This window comes from Chiloscyllium plagiosum, unplaced genomic scaffold (assembly GCF_037043375.1).
Source record: "Chiloscyllium plagiosum isolate Xiang-an unplaced genomic scaffold, Cpla_swu_hap1 HiC_scaffold_5, whole genome shotgun sequence".
In the NCBI taxonomy this organism is placed as follows: Eukaryota; Metazoa; Chordata; class Chondrichthyes; order Orectolobiformes; family Hemiscylliidae; genus Chiloscyllium; species Chiloscyllium plagiosum.
Window position 1 is genome coordinate 54,988,319 of NW_028270143.1, and position 25,925 is coordinate 55,014,243.

At 41.1% G+C, this 25,925-nt stretch overlaps 1 protein-coding gene across 3 annotated transcripts in view; it reads right to left on the minus strand.

Moving 5' to 3' along the window:
• epb41l4b (erythrocyte membrane protein band 4.1 like 4B) overlaps positions 1 to 25,925 on the minus strand; it is a 399,237-nt gene that overhangs the window by 10,442 nt on the left and 362,870 nt on the right. Inside the window, exons 23-24 of one of the 3 annotated variants that reach the window (XM_087987176.1) lie at positions 15,406 to 15,447; positions 6,405 to 6,865 (exon numbers count right to left, since the gene is read on the minus strand). In XM_087987176.1, coding sequence (XP_087843302.1) covers positions 6,405 to 6,865; positions 15,406 to 15,447 — 503 coding nt within the window. Of the gene's footprint in view, positions 1 to 6,404; positions 6,866 to 15,405; positions 15,454 to 25,925 lie in introns of all 3 variants that reach the window. The other 2 variants (XM_043690060.2, XM_087987177.1) reach the window with 2 other exon arrangements.

Genomic DNA, 25,925 nt, shown 5'->3' on the forward strand with positions numbered 1-25,925 from the left:
AAACATTTGTTGTTTAAAAACATTACTCCCATTCATTCTATTAACAGAGAGATATTGATAGATTAATTGGGCAAAATGTGAAGTTCTTCATTTTGGAAGGGAGAACAAAAGAATAGAATATAATTTAAATGCAGAAAAATTGCAGAAAGCTGCAACATACAGGGACTTGTGCTTATTTCTACATGAAACACAGCAAGCTAGCACAAGTAAAAGCAGGCAATCAGGAAGGCTAATGGAATGCTGACCTTTATTTCAAGGGGGTTGGAGTAAAGGCATAGGGAAGTCTTACAGCAACTCTATAGGTGCTGCTGAGACTTCATGTGGAGGACTGTCAGCAGTTTTGGACCCCTTATTTAAGGAAAGATGTCATTTTATTGGAGGGAATTCAGAAAGTATGATCCCTGGTATGCAGGGATTGTCTTACAAGCAAAGATTGAACAGGTTGAGATTCTATTCACTGCAGTTCAGAAGAATGAGAGGTGATCTCATTGAAACATGAAGGATTCTTAATGGGCTTGACAAGGGAAATGCTGAGAGGACTTTTTCCCTCAAGTCTAGGACCTGAGGGCATAGTCTCAGAATAAAGGGTTGCCAATTTAAGACTATCATAAGGAGGAATCTCTTCTCTTAGATGGTGAAAGTCTTTAGAACTCTTTACCACACAGAGTTGTGGGGGTACAGCCCTTGTCTACATTTAAGGCTAAGATTGATAGATTCTCAATCAGTAGGGGAGTCAAGGATAATGGGGAAGAGGCAGGAAAGTGGACGTGATGTATGTTGGATCAGCTATGAATCTATTGAATGGTGGAGCGGGCTCAATGGGCCAAATGACTTATTCCTGTTCCTATGAGGAGAAAGTGAGGTCTGCAGATGCTGGAGATCTGAGCTGAAAATGTGTTGCTGGAACAGCGCAGCAGGTCAGGTAGCATCCAGGGAACAGGAGAATCGATGTTTCGGGCATAAGCCTTCTTCAGGAAGGGCATAAGTCCTATTCCTGTTCCTATTTCTTACAGTTTTATTCCTTTGGGCAGCACCACTTTACCTGAGCATCAAGGTCTGTGCTTCTGATCTCCTCAACGTATTGGTGTCTATTATTGAAGGCAATGAGGTATCACAGGAGTGAGAGGAACAGCTCCCAACATCTGATTAGTGCATGGGGCTGTCGCTCAGTGCATGGGACTGATAAGTTTGCCATGTTTGTCTTTTACCTCTTTGCTGGGCTGAGCCAGTCAGATCTCCTGCCACTGCTGCAGCGGGTTGTCAGGGCCGCACTGGAGAAGAGCTGTGACCATAATGAATTGGGGAGCTGCAAAGTGCAGAGCAGGCCCCTTGTTGGAACCGAATCCAGGGCAGAGCATTTCAGCTCACCACTTCACCTGAATCCCACATGGTGGGGGGCAGCTGCAGTTATTGGCGACCTCAGCAAAACAGGCACATGTGAGAAGCAGCTGGACAACGGTTGGCTGATGGATGCCAGTGGGGAGTGAAGAGACCTTGGGGCAGCCTCACCAATCACTCACTGTCTCCATGCCTACTATATCATAGGAAATATGGCATGTATGAGTAAACAATTTAGCTGAAAAAGTAGGAACCAGTTGCTTTAGATCACTAAAGCTACAGGAAAGAAAGAAATGTCACACACACCATGGAGAAACAGCCATACAGAAATGCACAAGGAAATTGGTGGAGTAAAAAATCTGCAGGTTGAAGTGGTACGAAGATGAGAGAACAGTTAGTACGATACCAAAGTAATAAAGTAGAAAAGTTAGCATCAAAAGGGGATATAAATAAATTAAGATGCATCCATTGCAATAAAACTAGGTATACCAAAGCCAATTGCTTGAAGTTAAGTGGGAGACTGGTAGAATGTCTAAAATATCTTCAGAAAATGAGCCAACAGCATTGGAAATAGGTAATAAACTGTAGCAGTAGTACCAGTAGAACATGTTTCCACAGAATGTACCATGAAGGTAAAGATGGCTCAGAACAATCGTGAAAATTCATCTTTGTATTTTGACAAGGAGAATTAGATCTCTGAGGCGCTGAATATTCTATCTCAAAAGTGGATTTATTTCTTTATGCACTGAATAAAGGAGGTAAACAAATAAAGTTATTGACTCTTGAAAAGTCAGTCACTGATGCTGGCTGATGACACTATTTGTCTTTCAGGCGGATTAAGGAAGAAGTCTATGAAATAAAGAGATAATTTGGAAATTCAGTTATCAGTTGCAATTTTTGAAAATTTCACTGGAAGGGAGGAAGGTAAAGAGAATGGGGCTGATATGTTTAACCTATCCTCTTTAATAGAAATGCAAGAAATTGATTTTCAATTGAAAGAGTTATACTCAACAGCTTACTCAGAAATTAAATTAGATACTTTTCACAACTATTATTAATTGGAAGACAAAGTACAAATGAGGAAAAGGAAATCACATCAAATAGTAGACAATGAGGAATGGACAGTGGTTGATCAGGTGATAATTCCATTTGAGTTTCATAATGAAATTTTACAGTGGTTCACGAAATTCTAATTCACTCAGGATTAGGAAAGTGCAAGTTAAAATATTCTAACATTTTTATTGTCCATAGTTACATAAAGATGGGGTCAAATTGTGCCAGCATGCCATAAGACAGGTAGTAGTGAAATTAAATTTGTGCCTTCAGTTCCAATATCAGTTTTTGAAGAACAGTATCTGGCAGGGTCTTAATAGATTGTGTAGGACCACTAACTCAGTTTCTTTTATCAATAATGGATGTCTCCACAAGATTTCCTGAAGGAATACATCAGGAAAAATTACAACAAAAGTGGTAGTGGAAAATTTAGTTTTTTTTTTAAACAAACTATGATTTACCTGAAGAAATACAATCAAACAAAGGTTCAAATTTTATGTTGCAAATCCTTTTTCAGCCTTGAATAAATATAATGACTCAGATTCAACAACACTCTGTAGTGCAGAATTCTACAAATTCACTACCCGAGAGATGAAATTCCTTCTCCTCTCTGTTGTAACTGGGCAACCTGTTAACTTTGTGATTATGCCCTTGGCATTCCCACAAGGGAAAGCAACCTTTCTGCATTGACTCAGTCAAGTCCTCTAAGAATCCTGTTCATTTTAAAAACTGCCTCTTATTCTTCTAAACCCTAATGAGCACAGGCCCAACCTATTCAACCTCTCTTATAAGAGAAACTCTTCATATTGGGAAATAACCCAGCGCACCTTCTCAAGCCTATCTCCAATACTTGTGTATTTTTCTATCAAGAAGGGGACTAAAACTGTTCATGCTATTCCAGGTGTGGTCTAACTAGTGCTTTCTATAGTCTTAGCAAGAGTTCCCAATATTTATGGTTTATTCCTTTTGAAATAAACGCCAATAGTCTACCTGCCTTCCCTATGACTTGCTGAACTTGTATGTTAGTTTTTTATGTGATTTAAGCAGGAGAATTCCCAAATCCCTTGTGCCATAGCTGTCTGTAGTTTTCTCTACTTAAATAAAATTCAGCTTCTTTATATTTCCTGCCAAACCACAACCTAATCCTCTTTTTAATGAATTAACTCCTTAATTACAGAGCTGCCCAATATCTTCTCCTAGATTCCTGCCCTTCCAAAATGTCAAATACCTTTGAATATTTAGGTCCCAGCCTTGGAAACCTGGCAGTCAAGTTTCTGAAATGTCTGTCAAGTCTTCCATATTCATTTCTGCTTGTGCTATCAATTAATCCAACTTGTTATGAATGCTTTACATGCTTAGATAAAGAATATTCTTGCAAATTCTGACCTTAACTGCCGGTGCATTAAATTCATATCCTCTATCCATTCCTGCTACATTCCTTACTTTCATTGGTTACCATTACCAATGTTGGTATCCCGCTATATTACCTAACCCATTTGATTGATTTAGTCTCTTCTCCCCACAGGTATGGAGATCCCTTAATCCGATTAAATCTATCTCCACCATCCTAATTATACAAGTTGTCTAAATCATGACCCCAGCAGGAGTTAAATGAAGGTTGCTCCAATGGTACACCCCACACTTTCCCCAATACTAATGCCAGTGCCCCATGAATCAAGGCAGATAATTCAGCTGTATGATCGACTGAGTCTTTCTTTACGAACCTGCAGTCATGAAACAGATTGGAGATCAGGAGTTAAAACCTGAGCAGCATAGTTCAAAAAGTGTAATGAAAGGTCAGCATCATAATAACAAGCTGGTATTTGATTTTAAAGAAGAATAAAGGAAGAACTGAATCCAGAAGGATTATCAGAAATGTTGTTTTTGACAAAGTATACCAAACTGACGCAAGTACTGAACTATCATTTAGTAGTGTAGAACTTGAGTATTGTTGAAAAAAGAAGTATGCTCTTTAAGGTATTCATTCTACATTCATGAAGTAATACCTCAATCATGGCAATGCCTCAACAGAGTCAACTTGCTTGGTGTGAATTTAAACTCGGGGCAATAATTGTTCCCTAGTTCATTCTCCAAGACGAAAGCTCTACCAGAGTCCACTGACAATAATCAATTAGCACAGTATTCTCATGCAGTGTATATTGTCGTTTACATTGAAATTTGATATTTTTATGATCCTGTCCTGTTTTATATAATTTTGTCATCATGGATATGGAAAAGATGTGAAATATGCTCAAATATAAAAAGGAGACTTGCTGCAACAAATCAAGGAAATTGAAGCTGCCAATTATAAATTAACCTTCTTTCAACAGATACTTGGAATTGCATGAGCCCACCAAAACTGAAGTTTAAATACTATTATCCCGAAAGATTGGCTGAGAGTGGTTAAGCTGTATAATTTTGCCAAGGTATTCAGCTTAGTAGTGAAATGTGACAACAGATAGAGGATAATACTTGCATGAACTTATTTGCTGGATAAAGTTTCTACAATATTATATTTTGATCAGTGGCACATGGTTTTACAAGTTTGTTTTGGATTGGCTTCTTCAATTAAGACTGTAATCATGTGGAGAGGGTGTTGTAAAGCATCTGCACATGACATGGATTGTTGGGTCTGTTATGTAGATTCCTAGTTGTCTACTAAATAATGTCTAGTCAACGTTGTTTTAAGTTCATTTGTTGCAGTAAAAGACTTAGAATTTGAAATCTTGTTGTGTAATTTCTTTGAATTGGTCACTGGGAATCCAAATTTAAGTGATATCTGGCCTACAGGGATCACATTGTTAGAAACATCTTTTCTACATTTACCCATCATATTTTTAAAGACTTCTACAAAATCAATTTTAGATCTTCTCTATCCTAAAGAAAAGGACTTCAGCTACAAGGCCGATGGATACCAAACAAGCTTTACAATTTGAAAACACAATTTTAAAATATAATATTTTTAATTTGTTCAAGTTTCTATAATTTATTATTCTTTCATGGACATTAATTATATGGTCTACGTAGGAATCCTGTTTAGGGTTCCTTATTCTATCGGCAATTTTCTATTTGGCCTTGTGCTAAATTTAAATATTTTGTAGTCCTGCCGTTTTGTGATGTAAATGTGATGTAAGTAATTATTTATACAAATGTATTTTAGGTAGCATGCAATAGTATTTTCTTCAAGACAAGTGGGCTTTCTTTATTTGGTATTGTGGGACTAGGTTACAGTTAGGTTTTAACAACATTATATTCTTCACCAAGTGTGACTATATCATCTAGTAGGATTTACTAAGATATATAATTTATTAGAATATGATATACGAATAGTCTGCAAATTTGCCCCTTCATTTATTTATCCAGTATTTCTCTCAGATGCTGTCAGACCAGCCAAGTATTTCCAGTATATTCTGCATTTATTTTATGAAGATTTATCTTGTAAATTCAGTGAGATGATGACAAAGTACATAAATCAAGTATTGATAGTTTGCATTCCACCATCTTCAACAGAAATTCAAGCTCCTAGTTACATGGAGTTAAGCTGCTTGCAGGTATGAAAACCAGGATGGATCATGCTGTTTAGCTTAGGGAACTGTAAGGATTGAGGCAAGACAGTACTACAAGTTTTTCAACAGTGAATTGAAGGATAAGTATTGTGGTTACTTGAACTGCATGCAATTCCTATGAATTAACACTGTTAAGAGGGAAATTATTTACTTTTGGGAACACAGCATCCTTGAGCAATAAACATAGCATAAAATCAGTGTGCAATTTATTTGTTCATACCAACATGATATAAATATATTTTTTGCTTAGCCATTTACTGATACATTAATCTTAACTTTAAAATTTTGGAGGATTTTCTGTGCTCTATCCTGCCACCAATGGCCTTAAAAAGCTTTAGCAGATCATGTGTTTAATAACTGTTATTCATCACATTATTTTTTACATTTGCTTCTTGTCCTTTTCAAGATGAGACAATAGCTCATTAAAGAATCATTATGCTCCCTTACCTGTCTGTTGGAGATGCAGTATGTTGAACTGGTGGGAGTGGGTCACTCAGATACCTAATTGCATGCAAAGGCATTGCTGATGACGAAACTCCTGGATCAGTTAGATGTCTAGCTGCATGCAAAGGTGTTACTGATGACTTTCCTGGATCACTTGGATATCTAATTGCGTGCAACGGCATTACTGATGATGATACTTCTGGATCAGTCCGGGGTCTATTGGCATGCAAAGGCAATACTGATGAAGGCTTTCCTGGATCATTCAGGTGCCTCATGGCATGCACAGTTGTTACTGACGATTTTCCTGGATTAGTCAGAGGCCTAGTTGCATGTATAAATGTCACTGATGATGATTTTGATATATCATTTGGAGCTCGACCCACATGCAAAGGCATTACTGGTGAGGGTTTTCCTGGAGATGGTGGAAAGTCATAACACTGCAATAGGCTATCTGCTAACTCAACCTGAAAATAAAAGACAAGAACTGTAAGAAAGCACAATATAATTAACCAACTTAAAAAAAAAACACAGTACAGTGAAATCTCCATTATTCATTTTTACTAAGAGGATACCTCTGGTGGAAAATAGACATTTTAGTCATTAACTTGCACAATCACATGAAATTGTCCTATTTACCCCCATCAGAACTCTCCATAATTTATAATCTTCACTGTGGAAGTTCCTGTATTTCAAACATCTTCTTATAAGTAATAGTTTCCCATTTTAGCATCATCTGAACAGAATAATTTGCAAACTGCAATCCATGGACTGCCTGGATGTGGTAAAGATGCAACAACACTTCTGGGAATAACGAGCAGTGGTGTTAGCCAGGAAACTGTTTTCCAGATTTTCATTGCCAATACTGTAACTGCCTTGCGATCAATCCCACCATCAAATAAAGAATTAAAACAAAAATAAAAGAACTCCTCCACACCCTGGAGTCTTGCAGGAACACCACTTTGGATCATATGCTGCTAATATCCAGTTTTAGGACATATGTTAGAAATCCCTTTAAGAGTTGATGTCTTTCACTTTGAGCCATGGCATTATAACTAAAACCAATTTGTCATGTTTGGATGTATTGTCTCAAGGACTGACAACGAAAATAATGGCAACATCTTTTGCGAGATGAACAACTGATGCTCAAATTAGAACAATACTAAAATTCTGTCCAACATGACATTGTCAGGAAAAGGACTTTCCTCTTATCAAGGTTAAATGGAAAAATAATTTAGAACTAAGTTGAGCTAAAATCTTTGTTGATAATGGAAACAGAAAAAGCTGGTGCAAGAGACAACACATTAGAGTCAAAGAGATGTACAGCAGGGAAACAGACCCTTCCGTCCAACTTGTCCATGCTGACCAGATATCCCAACCCAATCTAGTCCCACCTGCCAGCCCCCGGCCCATATCCCTCCAAACCGTTCCTATTCATATACCCATCCAGATGCCTTTTAAATGTTGTAATTGTACCAGCCTCCACCACTTTCTCTGGCAGCTCATTCTATACACATACAGTCCTCTGCGTGAAAAAGTTGCCCCTTAGGTCTCTTTTATATCTTTCCCCACCCACCCTAAACCTATGCCTTCTAGTTCTGGACTCCCCCAGACCAGGGAAAAGACACCATTTGGTAGATGATCTTGTTTAGGATACCACCAGATCATGGATTAATCTTTAGGATTGTTCTGCAATAGTGCCAGACTGTGGGAAACAGACCCTTCCGTCCAACTTGTCCATGCTGACCAGATATCCCAACTCAATCTAGTCCCACTGCCAGCCGCTGGCCCATATCCCTCCAAACCCTTCCTATTCATATACCCATCCAGATGCCTTTTAAATGTTGTAATTGTACCAGCCTCCACCACTTTCTCTGGCAGCTCATTCTATACACATACAACCCTCTGCGTGAAAAAGTTGCCCCTTAGGTCTCTTTTATATCTTTCCCCTCTCACCCTAAACCTATGCCCTCTAGTTCTGGACTCCCCCACACCAGGGAAAAGACACCATTTGGTTGATGATCTTGTTTAGGATACCACCAGATCATGGATTAATCTTTAGGATTGTTCTGCAATAGTGCCAGACTATGCATCCTATCAATACCTAAAGCCTGCTGATAGTTTGTATAACAGGCATATCATAATGTCAATTAATGTGCATTTCTGTTTGACTCTCCACCCTACTCCCTTTCTTAACCTTAAAGCTGAACATAACATTAAGCATTTTGAAACATAACAAGCTACTTGCTAGTTTATTTCTTTGTGCAATTGTTACAATTCTACTTGCCTTTAATACTTTCTACGTACTTTAAAGTTTTTTTAAAGATTTCAGTGATGCACACAGACTGATCTGGAATACTTGATTATTCAGATATAAGGACTTCTGTACTTATCAGTGACTTGGATGATTTGGTAGGTTTTCTCCTCTCTTGGCATTCAGCTCAACTGAGAGAATAGATGCCACGCAAAGCAAAACAATCTGCCAGAAGGGGGAAGAGGAGAACAGATTATACTCAGCAGGTCAAGTCTACAAAGGATGTTTAGGGAGCAACTTTCCAACTTAGAGATGATTAGCAATTTAGAGATGATGAATATTTTGGGTACTTGTCATTGAAATCTGCCACCAGCCTTTGCTACAACCTCATGGCAGGAAAGGACTGCATTGCTGGAAGATGTCAAGGTGATTATGGCTTTGAATTTCAATGCATCTGAATGTTTTCAGTCTGCTATTGTAGATATAAGCAAAATTTTGAAGCAAAAATGAACAACTTCATCTTCTATTGGCTTGCCAGAGAGAAGGCTACATTTCAAAACCCTCTTGCTCTCCAGCTTCCCTCTGACAACCCTCCTATTTGCACTTTCCTCTCTTTACTTTTCCTCTCACTTCTTATTTTCTGCCTCTCCTGATTTGCCCACTCCCCTATCCCAACACATTCATTCACCACATCTGTCTCTTGACACTCCTTCCTGAGTGAAATGGTAATTGGGAAGCATGAACAGGTAGGAAGAACGGGAAGCAGGGGTAGGAGGGTCAGCAGAGGAGAAGCAGTGAATTTCCTTTAACAAGTCCGATCGTGCTCAATAAGAAGAAAGTCAAGGAGCATCTTTCAGGAACATGCCTAATTTCAAAGAGTCAGAATTGATCTTTATTCAGAATATTCTGAAACACAGTAACGTTGAATCCCATCTGACTGTTTTTCTGAACTTTGAAGAGTCATATTGAATTTGAAATGTTAACTTTTTTCTTCTCCACAGATGTTGCCAGATCTGCTGAGTTTCTCCAACGGTTGTTTCTTTTTCATAGGTCGAGTATCTGCAGAAACTTGCTTTACTCTCTGTTAGTTGATATTGTTAATGATCCTTTCTGTTCAGCTCCTGTCACTGTTTTTCTCAAATCTGCTGTCAACATGCTCTCAAAAAATCCAATCCTTGATCTTGAAAGAGGACATTTAGAGTCACAGTCATGCACCAAGTATTTAGTGGGAAAGAGAGTTGAGGCTCAGTAAGTTCCAGCATGAGGTATTGTGGAAAGTTGGGAGTTTTATGTCCAAAGTAATATGAGTTAACAGCAGAACTTCAACTCCACATCCCCCTGACCCTGATAATCTTTCACCAACTCCCCCCCCCCCGGACCTGGATAACTTTTCACCAAATCCAGACCTCCCACCGCTCCCCCGACCCTGATAACATTTCATGAACTCCACATCTCCCCGGACCCTAATAACATTTCACCAAATCCACAACCCCCCCGACTCTGACAATCTTTCACGTACTCCACATCTCCCTGACCTTGATAATCTTTCACCAACTCCACGTCTCCCTGATCCTGATAATCTTTCACCAAATCCACATCCCCCGATCCTGATAATCTTTCACCAAATCCACATCCCCCTGATCCTGATAATCTTTCACCAAATCCACATCCCCCTGATCCTGATAATCTTTCACCAAATCCACATCCCCCTGATCCTGATAACCTTTCACCAACACCAATCAGATCAGCGACGATCATGTTAAATGATGCACCAACTTTGAGAGGCTAAATGGCCACTTCTGTTCTTAACTTGTATGTTCAAAAAGAATAGCTCCATCTTACTTACTGTGAATCTGTCTCTGCCTGAAGAAGGGCTTTTGCCCGAAACGTCGATTCTCCTGTTCCTTGGATGCTGCCTGACCTGCTGCACTTTTCCAGCAACACATTTTTAGCTCTGCCTTAAAAATACTCAAGAACTCTGCTTCCGCCACCTTCTGAGGACGAGAGTTCTGAAAAGTCATTATCCTCCGGGAAATAAATTATTCTCACCTCTGTCTTAATTGGGAGGACCGTCATTTCTAAACAATGAACACTAGATTCTTCACAAGATGAAATATTCCTTCCACATTGACCGTATCAACCCTCTCGGAAACTTTTGTTTCAATCAATTTAGCTCTTATTCTTCTAAACATCAGAGGATATAAGCCTGGCCTGTCCAAACTATTGGCAATGGGTACTAGTCTAGTAAACTTCTCTGAACTTCTTCTAATGCATTCACATCCTTGCTTAAGTAAGAGATGCGTGCTGTATATAATACTGTATGTAATGTATTGTTATAAAGCATTTATAACAGTGTACTCCAGAGGTTCTCTCACCAGTGTCCTGTATAACTGAAACATAATCTCCTTACATTGCATGGAGTCCGCTTCAACAATAAAGTTGGGATCAATTCCTGCTAAATCATGTCACCAAGGCTTAAGACAGAACTTTAAACTAAAAGTGTAGATAGGTAACGGGAAATGTAAAAATCTCAAGAATGAAGTCAAGCCATTAAAACAGTACAGTGGTTTGGGTAAAGAAAAACAGAGTGGGCCTGGAAATGGCATTGAGTTTAATAGCAATAGAGCATCAGAAAATAAAGTTCATGTAAGAATAGTTCTAAATATTAAAATTAAAAGTTCTTTATCTGAATGTATGACGTATACATAATGAAGCAGATGAACTAGTGGCATTAGCAGAGATAAATAGTTTATATTTAATAACTATAAATATAACTAGGCATAGGGACTGTGCTTTTGAAAAAGGTTGCTATCTAGATGGGAGATGGGTTGGTGATCAATTTGGTGACACTAGCTTCTGTGTTTTGAAAGAGGACAGCTCAGAGTTGGCAAAGGTCAAGTATCAAATTTTGAATAATTAGAACTAATTAAGATATCTAGTAACACCCTGTTCTTGTATTGACAGGAGTTTTCAGTCAACAATGTGGGTGGCCCACATAGGGTTGAACTTTAATTTTTTTACCAAAGTGCCGAACCCTGGGGGAGGGGGACAAGCCATGCTCCCTCTTCAGTTAGCTAAAAAAGCTGAAAACTAAAGGTGATGAATCAGAGACAGCTATTTTAACAACTGGTTTGAAATGGTAAGTACATGATGTGTGAGGTTAGAATACTGGGAGGGTTAAGGCATCAAATGAGGTGAAGTAGGATGCCACGTGCATAAAGGTAAGCTGTCAGGTGGTTAGAATGTCAAGTTGGGTAAGGGATTGAGTGCCAGATGGGATAGTGCCAAGTTGTAGAACACTAGGTGGGGGGATGCCTTGAGCGTAGGGCATAGTTTGCCAGGGGTAGAGTGCTAGATGGGTTGGATGCCTAAATGCAAGGTAGCCAGATTAAGCAATACAGTGTTTAAGATTAGCTTATGGGAAATATTGAGTCCAGGGAGGGTGGGGGTCAGGGAGAATGGACAGAGATCTGGAGATGCGTGGGGGGGCGCGAGGTGGTGTAGGCTGTGGCACTAGCTCATCATGCCTGGCAGCGTGGCTTCCTTTGGCTGTCTGCTGAAAAAAAGAATGGCACTCCTTCCCACCACACTGTCCACCAACACCTCCAGGTCTCTGTCCACAAACTGGGGAGCTAACTTATTTCATTAGTCCATTTCTCAGTGACAATTGTTGAGCACCAGAACATAAGGACCAGCTCTCGGCTCGCAGCGTTTGAATTGGTGTTTAGTTGGACTTTAAATAACATGAATATTGTAAGTTCCCAGCAGTGGTGAGCGTATCTGCTATGCAATTCCACAAGAGGGCACCATAGAGCCCAGCTGCATAATTAACAAGATGAGGAGTAGAAGATAACATGAGAAAAGTCACCCCATGCCAGGTGGATTGCACATAAAGAATCTCAGTTGACAAAATCATTGAACTGAAAATAGAAACAAAATGCCAATTGTGTCAAAGACTAGACACCAGCCTTTAGGAAAACGGTGCACAGCGGTTAGCACTGCTGCCTCACAGCACCAAAGACCTAGGTTCAATTCCCACCTCATGCAACTGTCTGTGTGGAATTTGCACATTCTCCCCATGTCTGCGTGGGTTTCCTCCGGGTGCTCCGGTTTCCTCCCACATGTGCAGGTCAGGTGAATTGGCCATGCTAAACTGCTCGTAGTGTTAGGTGAAGGGGTAAATGTAGGGAAATGGGTCTGGGTGGGTTGCTCTTTGGAGGAGGGTTGGTGTGGACTTGTTGGGCCGAAGGACCTGTTTCCACACTGTAAGTAATCTAATCTAACAATGTGTAGGTATGGGGGGGGTGCAGAAAAGATTCACAAGAATGGTTTCAGAGAAGAGAAATGATATAAGGATGAGGAGATTGTAAGCTTTTCAACTCTGAGGTGGTTAAGGGGAAATTTGATAGTAATATTCAAGATTGTGAGTGGACTCCATGAGGAGGTTGCCGGACACTTTTCCCATTGGTAGAAGAATCAAGAACCAGAGGTTACCAATTTATGATAAATGGGAAAAGATTGTAAGGAAAAAATGTTGACGCAGTTAGTGGTGCAATCTGGAATGCATTGCCTGACAGTGTGATGGAGGTAGATTAAACCATAGCTTTTCTAATTTCCCTTCAAAAGCTAACAGTTGTAGGGAAAAGGAGGGGAAGCAGAACCAGGATTAGTTGAATGGCCACCACCTTTTGTACTGGAACCACTCTGATTTCATGATACCTCTGTCCTTGCAAATTACCTGTACCTGGTTTTTGAGCTGCCAACAATCTTTAACAGAGTTGACCATCTTTCTCCAATATCACCACTGGCATCCAGCTGGGTATGAATGAACAAATTTATTTATTGTCACTTGCATTTTAGTGACTAATACAATAAAATACAGTGAAAAGCTTCAACAATTGCCACTGGTGCCATTTTGAATATTTTAAAATTAAAATGGATAAAAGATATAACTGAAAGAGTCCTGAGCCAGCTCACCAATAGCACCTGCACCACCACCCCTCCTCCACCACCTCGCTGCTGCCTGCACTGGACCCACCAGCATAGGAGTCGCCAGTCTTTAGGTACCATCTCTTCGCCGCTAAGCCTACCGCGCTGATGTCGATACTGCATTGCATGCTGAACCCACACTTGCCCTGCAACCAGGAGTCCCCTGTTCGCTGCCAGACCGGGCTGCCACCGCCATCTCCTTGCTCTGGCCCTGCTCTAAGATGTCGCATTATGACGCCACCATCTTGAAAGGTCTGCTGCTACCACTACCTCTGATCGCTGGAGGAGCTTTGTTGCCACAGCTGCCAACAGCCCCGAACATGGGAGAACATCCCTCCAGTTGCCATGAGGAGCCACGTCCATCAACATCTCTGACTACCAGGAGGAGCTGCCATTCAGCTGCCGGATGGCTGTAGCCACCACACTGATTTTGCCAACTAACCGACCACAACAGGCTCCAAAGGTAAGAAAAATGAAAGAAAAATTGAGAGAAAAAGTAAAAAGAAAGAAAAAGAAAGCATGGGAGAGCAGATGTGCTCCAGGCAAAAGCCCACATACAGCCTTGATACTCTGCTGCCATCTTGATCCGTTCATAGCCACAGAATAACCTGCAATGGTTTGTCTTCCTGCGTCATCACCATTATGTATCATGTTCCTGAGGATCATTTCTTGATCTCCTGCTATTTTTCACTTTTGGCTGCTCCTTGTTAATGTCATCCTAAAAAGCAGTGTCAATTTCCACACTTAGCTCGATAACATTCAGCTCTAACCCACCAGCACGTCCTTTGATCCATCCACCATCTCTGAGTTATCATGCTGCTAACGAACACCCATTACAGTTTGAGCAGAATTTCTTCTAACCAAATATTGAGAAGACCAAAGCTGTTGTTTTCATTCCCTCGTACAAATTTTGTTCCCTAACCACTCTGAAGACACCTTCATAAACTTGGTAGCACAATGGACCCCAACATGAGCATCTGACCATACATTTGCAGGACTTCTATGACCACCTGTTTTCATATCCTGAACATCACCCAATCTGTCTCTTCCTCAGTTCATCAGCTGCTGTGAATCACTGGCCACAGAACAGATCTGCAGAGCGGTTTTTCTCAAGGTCCAGTACACCACCCATCTTTGTGGAGATAAATAGGCTAAGCACAAACTTTAAGTCTTTTTTTCAGATATTCCTGAGTTTGCTTTTCATGACCCTGTACACCCCTTTTTTATGTGCATTCCTTGGACTGTTCTTGGGGATTTTTTCTACTTTCTATAGTTTAATCATCTAAACAGACATTTTAACAGCTCTTAAAAGCTAAGGGCAAAAACGGATTCTCTCAACTTCGCTGTCTGTTTCACCCCACACATGCTCTCTCTCACCACCATTCTTACTTCTACCTTACATTTTGCCTTTTCTAAGTCCATTTCAGCTCAGCACTGCAGTTCATTTTTCATGGTATGCAACTATATGAAAAATTAACTAATAACAAACAAAACCCAATGGTACTAGCTCTATGCTGACAGAAATTATTTTGCCTTACAGAAATATACTTACAGATTGCATGAATTATGTTGCTCAGAAATATCAGCATATTGAACTTTTCTGCAATTTACAAAGTGACACCCGAAAACACACACTATAGCAGAAGCTTTGACTAAAGACAATAAAACATATATATATCAGCATGGCATTCAGTTCAATATTTGTCAACATTTATTGACTTCTTTTACCAAATCTATAAAACCTTGTGATTGCAAGGTACTTACAGGAAATTGTGGCAGAGGTGAAAAAGGATGGGCTGGTACAGTCTTTATCTGCAAAATAATAGAAAACTCAAAAGACGTCAGAAGAATCAGCATTAACACTTCAGTTACAAATTCAAGATCATTCGTATGATGAATTTAAAACAACTGTATTTCAGGACATAAGTTGCACACAAATCTCTTTTCATTCCTGATGCATGCTTACAATTGAGCTGGTGAGAAATGATGAATTAGTTGAGGCTTTAATATAAATATTATATAATTTCATTATTTTTATTCTGCTATAATCCAATGTTGCTTGCTTTTAGATTGGGATAAATAGCTTAGTTCAGATCTATAAATGTTATTAGTGCTCAGCTTGATTTAGCAAGAACTGTAGTGCAAATTTCTCCCTTTGGACCAGTATTTAACAGATTTGTCAAACCATGCCTTGTAATGTGAGAAGTTCAGAACTCATCATAGAATCATACCTCAGAAGGAAAACCTTTAGCTAAACATGTCACCACCATTTTGCTGAATTAACTCTCCAATTAATCCCACTCCCTTGCTTTAACTCTATTGTCCGACAAAATGTTCCTTTTCAAGTATTTAGCCAAGTCCCTCGTGAAAGTTTATATTGAACCATTTCTGTCACTTTCAGCAATGTATGCACAATATTGGGAGACTGCAAAACAGGAATCCAAAGCCACTGCGTATGAAAATAGATGCTGAATGGAATCTTAGGGGGCTTGAACGATGTAGCAGAATGATGTGAGAATTCCAGTGAAATCTATTTCGACATCAGGAATATCTAGCTGTATCGTTTAAGCAAATTCCAGGCATCAACAAGAGATTCTCGCTAGGCAGTAGTGAGCTGTCTAAAAGAAGGATTGTTGTTTATTAATATTGTAATGGACTAGGCCAGACCACTCAAAACATTCTTAAGCAGGCAGCCCAGACCATAACTTTGCAATTTGTTTCGCTAAGTGTACAGTGAAAATTACCCAGAATAAGTTAGCTCAGTTGACTGCTACGTTTTAAACCACACAAAAATGTATTAACAAAATTACATAATGAAGCACAAAGAGCAGAATAAAGAACCCCTACAGAACTCAGAATGGCTGCAACAACAAGCTCCATCTAAACAGTCCGACATTTTTGTCCTTAAATTTTGCCACAAACGTCAATGGGTTGTGCTCAGTGTAGACGATTGTCTCAGATGCAATGTTGGTAATATAAACATTGAAACATTGTAGGCCCAACACCAAGCTTAAAATCTGTTTCTCCACCGTTTAATATTTCTGTTGATGAACGTTCAGCTTCCTGGAAAAATACCCAATTGGTCTTTCTATTCCCTCGTCATCCTCCTGCAGAAGCACCACACTGATACCCAAAACATGGCATCGATAGCCGCCTTGAAAGTCTTCATGTAATCTGGTGTGGCTAATACTGGGGCAGTGGTTAACACAATTTTTAGGCTGTCAAATGCCATTTGCAATCTACTGTCCACTGAAACTTCTTGCCCTTTTTTAACAATTCAGTGAGTGGAGCAGCCACACTGCTAAAGTTCAGCACAAACGTTTGGTAAAATCCACTCAACCCCAGGAACCGTAGTATTCTTTTTTGTTGATGGTGTGGGAAATTCCCCAATTATTTTCATTTTTGAATCTCATGGGGCCATTTGTCCATGTCCAATAACATGGTCCAGGGAGGTGACTTGGGCTTGGCAAATTCACTTTTAGCTAGGTTTACCACCAAGCCTGCCTTCCAAAGTCGATCGAACAAGTCTGATAAATGCTGTAAATGTCCCTTCCATGAGTGACTAAAAATCACCAGATCATCAATATACACCAGACAGCTGGGTAATCCGGCAATGACCTTATTAATCAGTCACTGAAAAGTGTCTGGCGCGTTTTTCATACCAAACAGCATGACTTTGAACTGATATAGTCCATTTGGTGTTATGAAAGCTGAAATAGCCTTTGCTCTCTCCCGCAGAGGTACTTGTTAGTAGCTTCTGAGCAAGTCCAACTTAGAAATGTAAGTTGCTTGTCCCACTTTTTTGACAATCCTCCAACTGTGGAATTGGATATGCATCAGGCTTTGTAACGGTGTTGACTTTGCGTTAGTTCACACATGATTGTTGGGTACTATCTGGCTTTGGAACCATGACCCTGAAGAAGGGCTCATGCCCGAAACGTCGATTCTCCTGCTCCTTGGATGCTGCCTGACCTGCTGCGCTTTTCCAGCAACACATTTTCAGCTCTGATCTCCAGCATCCGCAGCCCTCACTTTCTCCTATAGGTGAGCTCCAGTCACTTCGATTATGCCATCTTGGAGTATGCGCTCTATCTTCTTCTGAACCTGTGCCAACTTTAGAGGGTTATGCCTATAAGGATGTTGCTTAATCCGAACAGCATCTCCTGTCTCTACATCATGCACAATGAGGTTAGTACATCCTAGTTTATTTCTGCATATCTCCTCATGTAATAGTAATAACTCTTTCAGGTCATTTCGATTTTCTTGTGGAAGGTAACTCAATAATTTAACCGAATTTTTGACAACTTCCTTATTGTTCAATTTGTTTTGAGAATGTCCAATTCAGAATCCTTGAACTTGGTTCTTCCTTCTGTGCTGTAATCATTATTTTCCTTCCCTATCAAAATACCTTTGAGTATGTTCACATGATACACTCTGTGAAATTTCTTCCTGTCTGGAGTCCTTATCAAGTAGTTCACTTCACTCAATTTTCTCTCGATTTGATAAGGTCCACTAGACCTGGCTTTTAAAGGGTCACCTGTCACTGGAAGTAACACCAATACCTTATCCCCAATTGCAAAATTGCAAATTTGTGATTTCTTATCCGCTTCCTGTTTCATTTTATGCTGTGATACATTTAAATACTGTAGAGTCAACTCTCCAGCTCTATTTAATTGTTCTCTAAAATTTGACACATAGTCCAAATGGGTGGTCTCTGAATTCTGATTTAATAATTTCTCCTTAATCAATTTTAACAGTCCGCTTACTTCATGCCCAAAAGTTAATTAAAATGGACTGAATTTGGTCAATTCATTCTGTGCATCTCTGATTGCAAAAAGTACAAATGGAATTCCCTTATCCCAATCATCTGGATAATCCTGACCATAACCCCATAACATGGTCTTTAGTGTTTGATGCCATCTCTCTAGCGCTTCCCTGCAATTCTGGATGGTATGCAATAGGTTTGAATTGCTTTATTCCCAAGTTATCCATAACCACCTCGAATAGTTTGAATATGAAGTTTGATCCTTGATCTGACTGGATCTCTATCGGTAATCTGTATCTAATAAAAATTTTTAAGTAGTTCTTCTTCAACCCTTTTAGCTGTGATGTTGCATAATGGGATTGCCTCTAGAAATCTAGGCGACACATCCATTATTGTTAATAAATCCTTATTCCTACTTTTTGTTTGAGGTAGGGGACCTACACAATCAATCAAGACTCTTGTGAAAGGTTCCTCATATGCTGGCATAGGTATTAAAGGTGCAGGTTTTATTACTGCCTGGGGTTTTAACTGACATGTATGACACGTCTGGCAAAATTCAACTACATCTTTGTGTAGTCCAGGCCAGTAAAAATGTCTGTGTTTTAGCCTGTGTTTTCCTCACCCCGAAGTGACCTCAAAGTGGTATGTCGTGCACCACTCGCAGCACCTCCTTTCTATACCCTACTGACAAAACAATTTGATGAATCTCTGCTCATTTCTCATCTGCTTGAATGTGTGATGGTCTCCATTTCCTCATTAAGACATCATTTGTTAAGTAATAACACACACGAATGCATTCACTTTCCTTCTCGGTAAATGCCTTTTGATATAACTGTTTTAACTCCTCGTCTTTCTGCTGTAACTCAATCAGCTTAGCAGAGCTAAAGATATTTGTGTTTTTACCTATTTGGTCCTTCTATGTTCCACTTAGCTTAATCAAAAATTTTCTTCAGTCAGAAATGTCAGCTTCCTTATCTGTGCCTTTTGATCTTTCCTGCTTCAGCTTGTGCTGCTGTGATCTTATGATCACACATTCAGGGAAAATTCCTGGAAAAACATTCTTCATTTCTTCAGTTGCCTACATCTTCACTGGCTTTTCAACTAGAGTAGGCAGCACGGCAAAAGTGAAGACGGCAGATGCTAGAGATTAGAGTCGTGAGTGTGGTGCTGGAAAAGTATGGCAGGTCATGCAACATCCAGGGAGCAGGAAAATCGACGTTTTCGGCAAAAGCCCATTGCAAGAACAAAATGTATTCTTGGAGCTCTTCTCTTCTCTGGACTCTCTAGCTTCACTTTACATAACTGAACACTTTTTGTCTCGCATTTCTGGATGTCACAGTAGAAAAAAAGGACAATGGAGAACTACAAACCTGCATATACAGAAAACCGACAAACACTGACCAAATACTTAACTGCACCAGCAACCATCCCAACACACACAAACGAAGCTATATCAGAACACTATTCCAATGAGCCACCACACACTGCAGCACAGGCGAACTTCGGAAAACAGAGGAGAACCACCTATACAACATATTCAAGAAGAACGGATACTCAAAAAATACAGTGCGCAGATTCCTCAAGAACAAACCACAACAAGCAGACCAAACACAACCAGAAACCCTAACCACCTTACCATACATCAAAGAAGTTTCAGAAATGACAGCCAGACTACTAAGACCTCTCGGAATCCTAGTAGTACACAAGCCCACCAACGCTCTCAAACAAAAATTAACAAACTTAAAAGACCCAGTACAACCCATGGACAAAACCAACGTCGTCTACAAAATTCCATGCAAGGATTGCCACAAACACTACATAGGACAAACAGGAAGAAAGTTAGCCACCAGGATACACGAACACCAGCTCGCCACAAAAAGACACGACCCTCTCTCCCTCGTAGCCCTACACACGGAGGAAAAAAAACATTTCGACTGGGACAACACATCTATCCTGGGACAGGCTAAGCAAAGACATGCCAGAGAATTCCTAGAGGCCTGGCACTCCAACCACAACACCATAAACAAACATATAGATCTAGATACCATCTATCAACCCCTCAGAAAATGAACAGGAAATGACATCACCACAAACCCCAGGAACCCCACCCAGGACAAACATATAACTAGAAAGCAAGAGACAACAGCTTCGCTTCACTTGAAGGTCGCCACTGATGATGTTACCTAGCCAGGTAATGAAATGTCTGGATATCAAACCTACAGCTCAGCGAGCAAACCTACACCCTAAACCTCAACCTGAGCTACAAACCTTGCAAAACCTTTTTGTCTCACCATGAATTCCTATTACCAGTATCTTTTTCTGGCAGTAGTCCCTCAGGAATACATATCTCCTCACCCTTCAGCATTACAGACTGAGAGCATCCTGTGTCACTTAATATTATAACTTCTTTACCTGCTACTCCTGGCCTATGTGAATAAACTTTACTCTTGCATGTATATTTTTTAAGCAGATCTGGCACTTCCTCCTTAATCAACCTCTGATCATCTTGTACACTCTGAGGCAGTTGTCTCACTTCCCTTGTGCTTTTTGTTACCAGTCCAACAAAATTCCCAGGCACGCCCGGTTTTCCTACATCAGGCTTTCTCGTAGTCCACCAACACTGTGATATCATGTGGTCCACTTCATTACAATGAAAACACCAGAGCTTTTTAACTTTGTCCACCTCAAGGGTTTCTTTTTTACCTTGTGGTACATTATCCTTATGATCTTCACTGAGATCTATCTTTCCCTTTCCATGTGAGGATTTCTCTTTGCCCCAGTTTCTATCCCTCATAGACTGCAATTGATCCTGGAAGCCAAACCGAGTTTTATGGACCAGCTCATAATCATCAGCCACTTCAGCTGCTAACCTTGCTGTTTTAACCTCTCTGCTCTTCCACATGAGTTCACACAACTTCCTCACTGAGCCTTCCCTTAGCCTTTATCTCCAGTCTTTTAAGCTGACTTTCATTTTTAAATGTCAGTTTTTGAAATTCAAAAACTCTCTTCTTTCTCTGCTCTCTTTTTCCCTCTCTTCCGCTGCTCTCTCTTTTTCCTCTCTGTTCTGCTGCGCACTCTTTTTCCTTCAGCTTTTAATTGTAACTCAAGATGTTTCATTTCTGCTGTCCTTTCCTTATCTCTCACCTCTAACTCAAGCTGCTTCATTTGCAATTGAATTCTTGCCATCTCTGTAGATTCTGATGGTTTCTCCAGTAAGTTTAAGTGCTGACCTACTGCTGTCATTATCTCTTCTTTCCTCACTGAAGCAGGCAGGTCCAATTCCAGTTTCTCTGCTACTTCCTGCAGCTTGATCTTATCCACCTTTTGCAAACCTTCCAAAGTCACGCATCCACATCCAGAAAAATTTTGGCGACTGAAAGAGCCATTACTATCCTAAGCTTTGTCACCCAACCAAACCTACACCTGAAATAAAGACCTACTCGTTGTTTAAAATCCCACAAAGAGCCCCCATCTGTTATGAACTAGTCCAGACTACTCAAAACATTCTTGAGCAGGCAGCCCAAACCATAACTTGCAATTTGTTTCGGTAGCACATTCTCCCCGTGTCTGCGTGGGTTTCCTCCCACAGTCACAAGGATGTGTAGGTCAGGTGAATTGGCCATGCTAAATTGACCGTAGTGTTAGGTGCACTAGTCAGAGGGAGGTGGGTCTGGGTGGGTTGCTCTTCGGAGGATCGGTGTGGACTTGTTAGGCTGAAGGGCCTGTTTCCACACTGTAGGGAATCCAATCTAATCTACTAAAAAATGGTGTACAGTGAAAATTACCCAGAGTAAGTTAGTTAGGTTGACTACTAGATTTTAAAACACACAAAAATTTATTCACAAAATTACTCAATGAAATACAAAGAACAGAATAAAGAACCCCTACAGAACTCAGTCTATCCAAACTAGACTTAAATATCCTGTTCTGAATATACACAACAGTCCCAATAAGCAAACTCCCTTTAACAACAGTATAAATGGAACACATGTTTACAGGTTGAGGTTGAAGGACAGAAAGAGAGACAGTTTCCACACAGCTTCCTGTTGAACTCCCCACCAGTTCAGGTCTAAACTAAACTGCTCAGCTCGAGAGCTGACCACTCCCTTTTCATTATGCAGGTCACTTCTAAAACATGACCACTTTGGCCTGAAGTCTCATCTGTTTACATATGAACAAAAGGCCTCTCAAATTCCTGTTCATCTCTGTACCAAACCAGACGGATCGGAGCCCAGCCTGGTTTATTACCCCTTGGAAAAAAGTCATGGACAGAGTATCCATGAGCCAAGTTAAAAGAAAAAGGGACGAGCTTTGTGACAATGTGTACATTTCGTCTCATTACAATTTCCCATTCTACCATCTGCTGTGAGCTAACTAGATGGCATGAATTCTCAAACTGGAAGTCAGAGCAGGTACTTGGTGACTGCGAAGAGCTTTAATGTTACTCACCACACATCATCATCTCAGAGCATGACCCATGGACACCAGCCGTATGTACCCAGTCTCATCCACAGACATCCCCATCCAACAACCAACCCCTCACTGATTCTCATGGCACCTCTGTAACCCATTTGCAGGATGCTCAGGAAGCACAGACCACATTGCAGTACACACCAGCAACTAGCACTGAAAGGCTGCTGTAAGGAACGAGCATATAACACTCAGCTCACAAACTGAACCAGGCTGCATCTCAGGGCTGCTCACTTGCTATCTTAGCACTTGCACACTCAGTGCCTACCAGCACTCTTGCTGGTCAGCCGTCCACAGTTAAAGGGAATATACATCTTGCTGTACAGCAGTGTGCTACACCAATCTCACACCTGCACCACGTGCCAGCAACTTACGAGGCAAGCAGGGCAATGATAATTGTAAAGTGGGGTAAACTGTATTTATAAGGGGAGGATATAGTAAAGCATGGGTGGGGATGAGTTAATATGGAAGGGGGGGAGGGGGTGTTTATCCACAGCCAGGAGCACCGTGGCTTCAAGGAGGTAAAGTCATATGACCAAACCTTATATGGTCACCTCATAGGCCAGGGCTAAGAAGAATGGTCGGCATGTGTAGACTCATATAGATGGATTGGGTGGGAACCTGAGGAGGTGCAAATCTGATAGCCCCTCAAATCATTCACCCTATCAGAGGAGGAATTTGAATAGTTTGAGACTTACCAACATGTATCGCCAAGTTAATGGTCAAAGAGAACGCACAGTCACTGTTTGGAAATCAAAATTATGGAATGGAGAAGAAAATAACTGCGAGAACATCTAGAGTAGGCTGGGTATTTGTCGTTACTTGAGGGACGGAGATCCATGATGTATGCTCTTTCAAAGGGAAACATCCCACATCGACTCATTCACTGCACAGGACACAGACCCGCAGGCTCCTTAAGCTCTTGTGACCTTCATGCATTGGCTGTCAGTGTGCTGTATACTTCCCTGCTTCAGACATCTCTGACCAACTCATTCACACCCATATGCTAGCATACAGTGGCCAGGGAAAAAAAGGGTTATTTAACCATAAAGTATAATGTTGTGCTGGCACCATATTGCCAACACATGCCTTGTTCATCTTGCTTCCACTTGCTGCAAGAGTCTTTCAGGATTGACATTCAAGGGTCAGAGGAGGGCTGGCAGAGTCAAGGTGGATGGCCTGACCACCTCTGAAGTGCCCAAAAGGAGATTAGATTGGGTCTGCATGTAGTTTCTCCTCCGCTGAATGCCTCCTAGCACTGCCCTGTCTCCTTGTGAGGAAGGGGCATCTGGAGTGTGCTCACCAGGTTCTTGGTGCCTTCATCAACTTGCTTTCAGTCTGGAAGATCAATGGATGGGGGTGATGGAGTGCAGGTCTATGCAGGGATCCAGCAGACCCTGAGGCACCTGGTTCTCCATGGTAACTGCCAACATTCACATGTTTGAGGCACAAATTACTCCTGTAGCCTCTGGGTTATGAGGATCATTGCCTCTCACATCCCTGCCTGTTGCTCCTATTCCTCGCTGTGTATTTGAACAAAATCCCTGACTCCAGCACCACTGGGCCCTCTCCTGCCCAGGGCTGAGCAGGTGTCTAGTCTCCAGCCGTCCTCAGAGTGTCAGCAACCTGGGACATTTCTCCCCTCAGTCAGTGCGGAGCAGTCCCAATGAGATGCTCTCCAGGTTGTGCTTTCTATGCGTGACTTTTGCACCAAGGTGGCCGTATCTGGGCTGTGGGGGCTACAGGAGGTAGTCATATGATGTTTCCTCTGAGGCTTTGGCACACCATTCCTCAGGGATTGAGGAGGCTGCTTCTGGCAACAGGCCATTTCTCCACTGGGGCCTTGGACAACTTGCTGGTAGCTGCAAGATATGAGAGAGAGAGAAGGAATTGTGGCTAATGGTTAGAAGTGTTGGGCAACGAATGACACGGACAGGATTACTGCGCGAAATGAATAGTGGCATTTACTCAGTTGAGGGTGGGATATGGATATCTCAGTATCTCAATAGCAGTGGTTCTTGTCTTCTTCTGTGAGGAACAGGATTCTCTCCATGTGTGAGTAAGAAGCCTGATGTCAGGCACCTCTTCACCTGTAGAGGCCCTGTTGACCTTGATGTGGACTGTCTTCCCCTGGAATGAGAGAAAGAGAGAGATTGAGCAAGATGAAAGTGTTTGGTGAGCTTTTCTGGGTGAGTAGGCAGTGGACAGCCGATGCAGAGTTAGTGATGTGGGAGGTTCAGGGAAATGAGACTGAGCGAAGAAAGATGTTGAAGGCAATAGTGAGAGTGGTGGAGCATGGGCCATGATGGGAGGTGGATACAGTAGCTGAGATAGAGAGGATGTGAAATACCAGAGAGAAGAATGTGGCACTTACCCTGGCAGAGAAGAGGAGTTCATTGACCTTCTTGCAGCACTGCTGGTTCTTCCTCCAGTTCATAGGTATCGCACTGATCTAGAGAGTGAACTTGGACCAGGCTGTCAGGGTTTGTGGTAGTGGCCTCCTCTGCAGTCCTCCAGGAAGAGGACACTTCTCCTCTGCAGCATCCCATCCATCAGGACCTCCAGGTGCCTGTTGGATAATCGAGGCACCATTTGTCCCTTCTCTGACATCTTCTGTCAGAATATCCATCACCAAGCAGGGCAACTTTGCAATTGTCATGCTCATCTGGATGCACAGTGTCCTTTTAAATAAGGCACAGGCCCCAGGCATGCTGGTCTTTCAGGTGACTTCTTTTGGCACCACTGCGTAGGATAATGAGGCTGTAATCGGGTGAGGGAGAGCTTGAGAGGCAGGGTAAGTAGTTAATGAGGAAAGTTTGGTAAGATATAGTGAGTCCTCGTGGTGTGAAACCCTCCAGAAAGCTTGGTAAAACTGACAGCCAAAGAAATGTAAGATTCAGCCCAAAGTTTCTGCATCATGTTATATCTATCTACAGATAAATTTTTCTTTGGGGAAAGGTTGAGAAGGAGAGTCCTTCATGTTAACCCCAGCTGTTGTGAGAATTGAACCCATGTTGTTGGCATCACTCTGCATCACAAACTAGCTATG